The following is a 6,399-nucleotide window of genomic DNA, read 5'->3' as shown; positions in this document are numbered from 1 at the left end:
ATCAACAAAGTAGTATCACATGTTGTAGTTGTGACCGTTAACAGTGTAGTTGCACGCCGAAGCCTCCCCATCACAAAGTTTCTTGGACAAAGGAGATCGTCAGAGCACATTGATGTCATCGCTAGAACCAAGTGTGCCAAAGAAAGCATGTTAAATCCAATTCTTTTGATGCCACTGCTTTAAGTATGATGGTGGTGTCTCTGGTGTGACCTTGATACTGCCCATGCAAAGCTTTGGGGTAGTTTTATTGTCAATGGATGCAATCAGCTAAACGAGTATACCTGAGAATCCTCTTGATGCTCCAATTGCCAACAATTGTTTGGTTCTCTCAGATACTCTGGTCCAAACACCATCACCAAGGTGTATGCAAATTGCACTGTGGTGTTCAAGCATGTGGTCTCTATCATCTGGATAAGGATCCTCGGAGCAGCCATACATTTCTGTAGAGGAGAGAAAGGAAGTTTCCCGCAACAGTTCTTCCTCAGCTTGAAGTTGTCATCAGCCTCCTCCACGGCATTCACTACACGCAAGAACAAATCTCTGCTCATCCGGAAGTGAGTCGGAAAAAATCTTCATAGTATGTTGGGTTCGGTTTGAAGTAGTCATTGTAGAGAAGCCTTGTGCCATCGATCCTATCCCAAGGAGCAACTCTCCCGCCCTTTATCGAACCCTTGAGGTTCAGTACATGCTCATCTTGCTTCTCCGATTCTTCCTGGATGCTCATCATCATCATTTCAGCATCTTTGTCGTCCGAATCCGACGAACTCTCTGTATATGAATTCGCCAAGGTTTGTGTTTCCATACACATCATTCAACGACGAATTCATCGGTGACCTACAAATGACCAGAAGAATATAAAAAATTGGTCGGACATTTCGTCAAATACAGAGCACGAGGTGTACATCCGAAGGAGTTACATGTACACATGGCAGCGAACTTGTCCGCTGGCGGCACGGTCAACGGCGTTGTGGGTTGGGGCCTCCAATGGCGGCGCTATGGTTTGGGGACAACGGCGGAGCAACGATGGCGGCTATGCAGACGAGGCAGAAAAGAGTCGAGGAAGAGGGCAGATCGGGCAAAGGACAAGGACGCCTTCAAGAGATTTGGCTCAGGCCCTGCCGTCAGTCCGACGTGGTGGGAGCGTCTGGGCGTCCCCATATCCAGCTCACATATGTCCTGGGAACGTTTGAGCCGAGTTTGCCAGGTCCGGTTGGGTAGACCGAACAGACTGCATGGAGGTTTAGGGCGGATATGTAGATGCTCTGATGACACAGGTTATCTGTATGTCCGTTTAAAATATGATATGATTTGGTGATCTCCGTTTACACAGCGGTTCGCATGCACCCTCTTACAAAAATTACTAGCATAACCAACTATTAAGTCAAGGATATGGGCATATGGCCATCTCCAGCTCTTTCCTCCTACTTGGTCTTCTCATCCAAGGGACCATAAACCCAGTGTGCCTTCCAAACAATCGAATGCGACAGAAGTCGTTCCGTTGAGTAGCCTTCCACTTTCAGCTGTAAAATTTTGGGGGCAAATGAACCATCACCACACATCACAGTAGAATAAAACAGATACACAAAACTAGCTGCAAAGAATATTCACTAGACTACCACGAAATAACTTTCAGGGCACTAAATTTTGCCATCTAGAGCCTCCGTCCTAGAAACCTGCACATGGCCGCGTTGTGGGTGTTTGGATAGCCAAATTTTAGTACGTTATGGTGAAAACAGCATTATGGAATGTCATCAGGGCAATTCTCAGATCCTATATGGATGGACTCCATGGAGACCGATTTGTTTCCACACATAAAAAGGACAAACGCCATTTGGTGCTTAGTTAAAGCACAGAGAGGGTATAGTACAGCTCCGTAAGCCTACCATCAATACTGTATGCACAATTATCAGTAACAGATTCTTTGATCTGGAGCGTCTGTTTCAATGTTTTAACCCTATAAAGGGACACTGAGAGGCTAAGCTCCAACCCAGTGAAGTACTACTAAATACCAACCCTACAACAAGTTCACAAGATGGAGATCTTAGCAAATGTGACAGTATTTTACCTTTGAGATGAAGGTGTTGTATTTCTCATCCATCCATTGGTGAGCCTCTGTATGACAAGATTTGCTCTTCTGCATAAAACGTGCTAAGACGAGTCCATGTACGAAGGACTTCAAGACATCAGTTGCCACTGCCTGCTTGTGGATGAAAATACAAACACTGCCGTCCTTGTCCAGCAAAAAATAGTTGGCTGAACAAAAGCAGGAGGTAAAGAAAGTCAGCAGCAATCACTATACTGCCGCATGAGCAACAAAAGAATCATACCATTTGTATAGTAGGATCTTGTTTTTGCAATCAGCAGCCTGTTATATTTGACAAACAAATATAATTCACCCTTTAATTCCTAGGCAATGTCACACATAAAAGCATAGTTGAGAAGATAGAACTTACATGTCGGAGTGCGCAAGCATCGAGGCTTTAGCACCTAAGTGTACAAGCTCATGTGGAAGTTTAACTCTAAGTAATTTCCGCCAGCTTGACCAGAACGGAAGAATATGCTCTTGCTTGGAAACCTGTTCTGGTGTAAGAACTAGGAAAATTCCACGCAAAAAGTTTGATAATCAAAAAATGGAACTTCGTGTGCCGAATTTTTGCAGCTTCATATAAACGGATCAGTTAAACTTATTCTTGACGCAATAATTAAAATGCCATGGACAGATCTAACTAACTGTGCATGTGACAAAATAAAGAAATGTCCCTTAAAAAATGCATAGCCTCGAACTTGGAACACACACCATATTTGGCAATACAATTAACTAAGATTCACAACATGCAATTATTTTTTAGGTGTGGCTATGCAGCTAGTAATGGCCCGCTAACCAGAAATTTAACCCAGCTAAGTGTCTTAGATGCTAATTGGCTTGCATGGTTCCAGTAACCACGATGCACGAGAGAATGGATTTCATGAAACCACGAAGAAAAGCGATGCACGCACCTTCACCATGTTCCATAAAATACTGCAGCAAGATGGATGTTCTCTCATAATTTAATGTACTGAGTGAAAGTGACTGCACTGCCTTGTAATTTGCTGAATTGACACACAGAGGACAAGTTAAAGTTTGTAAACAAGAGTTTTTCAAATCTCAGTTCTGCTACTTATATATATTATCTCGGTTCAAACAAGTCTGTAGAAACTAGAAAGTGAGTAACATATGATGCCATCACATCAACATTTTGTAACTGGATATTTCTCAGCAAAGAAAAAAATTCAGGTAGGACCAAAACCCAACAGGAGGTTAGGATTGGGGATCTTAATTTCAATTTCAAATGAGTCAACTAAATTCAAGTTACTGCCTTGTTTGGATATCTTGCTATTTCAAATTGACAGGACCCAAAAAAAATCCATTTGGAATTCATGCAGCAAACCATATACTGGATGATGCTTTAAATATTTATATTATTTTAGTTTTCATTTGGCTTCTCATTTCTTTTGGGTGCATTCTTCCATGATGAAGCAACAGAAAAGAATACTCCCTCCTTCCCACAATATAAGACGTTTTTGCAAGCTGTTTTAGCGTGCAAAAACATCTTATATTGTGGGATGGAGGAGTACAATTTTAGCGTATAACAGCTTCAACAGAGTTTTTTCTCCCAGAAAATATCAACACAATTTGCAGTAGCACATGGATATGCCTAATGGAGAGGCTAAGCAGAAGCTCAGCTTTTCTTCCTCTCACCCTGTAGACCATAATTGTTTTTTTGCGGGAACAATAGGGCAACCACAGCCATGATTATACAGATGTTTCGATTATATTTTGACCTCTTCCAAAAAAACATGTAATCGACAATGTCTAACTAGTTAATGACACACTCACCGTACATATGGAATATTGTGAGAGAAAGGAATGAAACCCATACAACCAAATCATGCCCCCTGGTAACATGTGCCAACAACATTCCCAGTCCCATTCCTGACATTGTTGCAAGTGTCTCTTGGCTGCCCTCCTGAGAAGTTGGGTATGTTCCTTTAGCTAAATTTCAGTGATAATTTACCATCTAATTCATACTGACAAAATGTTGAGATCGTTCAAAGGTACCTTTGCAGATATATCAGCGGCATTATTTGCAAGTGCAAAATGTTGTGTTAATGCTGCTCTAGTTGCTCCACTGGCAACACCAGCTATACATGATGACCAAAAAATTAGATAAGAAAATAACCATTCCAAAAAATCCTCTTAAAAAGTTTGTGCAAATTCAACATGTAAACTGACTTACTGAATGACCGAGATAGACTGCCCAAGCACATTATAATTATCAATGATGAAGGAAACAAAGGGCTTAAAAGATCCATCAACATTCCTGTAAACAACAACAAATCGGTGTTATAATTCAACTTGCATATTAAGCATTTCACATAATGTGATTTAGTTGAGCATTACCAAGGTCATTCATAAAGTCTGCAACTAGACGCCACATTTTGGCATTGCTATCAAGGTTGGATCCCTGGTGAAAAGGGAAGAAAATAAAATAAGAGTACAGACAAATAACAGACTGGCCAAAAAAATTATCTCAGCAAACCATAATTATCTCATAAGGAAATAAATCATTCCAGCAGTAAGATGATAGTGTTTACTATTGTAATTAGTAAGAAAACTGGGTACCTGATAGAAAGCGAACAATATGCCTCCGAGCATACCAGTCAAATCCCTGAGAAACCACTGGCAGAAGAGAATGTATTCAGAAAAAGAGAGGAGAAAATGCAACAATGAACCTGATAAAAGGAGAGAACTGAGATCAAAGGTGCAGGTCATGCTGCCTCGTTTATGGCCAATCAAAACAGCAAAGCTTGCCCCTCCAAATGATGGATCACACAGCAACAGCGACCAGGGGCATGTCGATTGACAATAATCTTAGTAATCTTTCTCATATCACATGAGATAATTCACATGTTATATGTCCTAGGAAAAAGTGCAAGCTCAGGCATACTATGTAAGAATTACACATACGGAGATTCGCGGAGCAACTTTACCTGAAAAGTGGCACCAATTACCGTGGCAGATTTCTCACCTACGCCAATGGCACCTAAAAGGGCCTGAAGCCCGTTCAGGTGGCATTCCATTTAGACCGGCAAAACAATAAGGCGTAAAAACAAAGCAAAGATGAACAACCACATCACTCTCAAGCTTACTTGAGTAGACAACATTGCACGGATGTATGTCGAGAGCCCCTATAGCAAAGAAACCATGGATAATGCATATATAAGAACTGAAGGCCAAGTAGTTTTTTGGACCAACAAGCTTGCAAACAGTTAATGTAAAAAAAGGATTTAGGATCTACCTGTAAGGTATCCCACATCTGGAATGGGACGTAGTCAGGAGTGACGCTGCCAGGAAAGCCCTGCCAATCAGAAGTCCTCGCTCATGAGTTGCCACAGGTGAAACGGAGAAGAATACTCCACAAGAATCGAAATTCAGAGGCACCAGCTTAATCATGATTCATAGCTGTAACGGTTGTCACTGACATGAAGAGAGAACAGTGTTCTAATGGCGAGTGTGGAGAGCGTCAGGCTGGCTGACTCACCTCGGGCACGAAGGCGCCGAGCACGCGGCTGCCGATCCGCCCCCACCGGCTGCCGAACCTGCGTGGTGAGCGCGCGCGCGTGAGACGGGAGCGGGCCGAAACGAAGGAACAGAGCGGGAGGGTGGGTGGAGGCCTCACCTGTTGGAGGCGAGGGAGGAGGCGGAGGCGGTGAGGACGGCGGTGCGGGAGAGCGCGGAGCCGGAGGAGCCGCCCCACTCCTCGACCGTCACCCACGCCGCCGCGTCGGGCTCGCCATGGGCCCCGGAGCGGGAGGATTCTATGTCCATGGATCCCCTCGCACAATCGCCGCCCGCGGCAACCAAGCGGCAAGTGCCCTGAGAGGAGGAGCGGAGCCTCCCGTCCGGCGGGCAAGCAAGCAGCAGAGCGGGGATTCGAGTCGTGCCGAGGCGGTGGAGTTGACTCCGGGCGCCGGATTTGGATCGTGCCCGCGCTCGACTCCGCGCGTTTGAGTTGGCTCGCTCCACTGCTCCAGGTGCTCAGGCAGTTCAGGTTCCTGCAGGTATTTTTAGATGAGTCTCAGCAAATGTATTGCGTAATCAGACGCCCCAGTGTTGGTAAGCATTTGCAGAGCAAGTACACTGTACTCCCCATCGATGGGGGGCCAGGCACAGCGCTAGCCGGTACCATTGTGTTCCCTACCCTAGCCGCCGCCACGCCTGGCGACTAGGGAGGCGATTTTCTTCCTCTGATCTCAGCCAGCCAGGGCATTGGCCCCCTCTCCCTCCAGCTGCTCCGGCGGCAAGAGGGAGGGGGACCCCGTTCCTTCGCTCTGTAGTTAGGTCTTGGATTTGTAGGT

General features: G+C 44.7%; 1 protein-coding gene across 1 annotated transcript; it reads right to left on the bottom strand.

Moving 5' to 3' along the window:
• Positions 1–1,275: 1,275 nt before the first annotated feature.
• On the bottom strand, positions 1,276–6,151 carry LOC109741288 (protein root UVB sensitive 3). The gene is made up of 15 exons (XM_020300366.4): positions 5,721–6,151; positions 5,583–5,640; positions 5,340–5,399; positions 5,191–5,229; positions 5,032–5,094; positions 4,664–4,720; positions 4,442–4,505; positions 4,278–4,361; positions 4,100–4,182; positions 3,878–4,007; positions 2,998–3,090; positions 2,454–2,592; positions 2,328–2,365; positions 2,066–2,253; positions 1,276–1,520 (listed from the first exon to the last, which is right to left on the bottom strand). Exons 1-15 carry the CDS (start codon positions 5,867–5,869, stop codon positions 1,422–1,424), a joined length of 1,344 nt encoding a protein of 447 aa, XP_020155955.1. The 5' UTR covers positions 5,870–6,151; the 3' UTR covers positions 1,276–1,421.
• Positions 6,152–6,399: the final 248 nt, after the last annotated feature.

This window comes from Aegilops tauschii, chromosome 4 (assembly GCF_002575655.3).
Source record: "Aegilops tauschii subsp. strangulata cultivar AL8/78 chromosome 4, Aet v6.0, whole genome shotgun sequence".
Taxonomy (NCBI): Eukaryota; Viridiplantae; Streptophyta; class Magnoliopsida; order Poales; family Poaceae; genus Aegilops; species Aegilops tauschii.
This window is presented reverse-complemented; position numbering and strand designations above follow the sequence as displayed.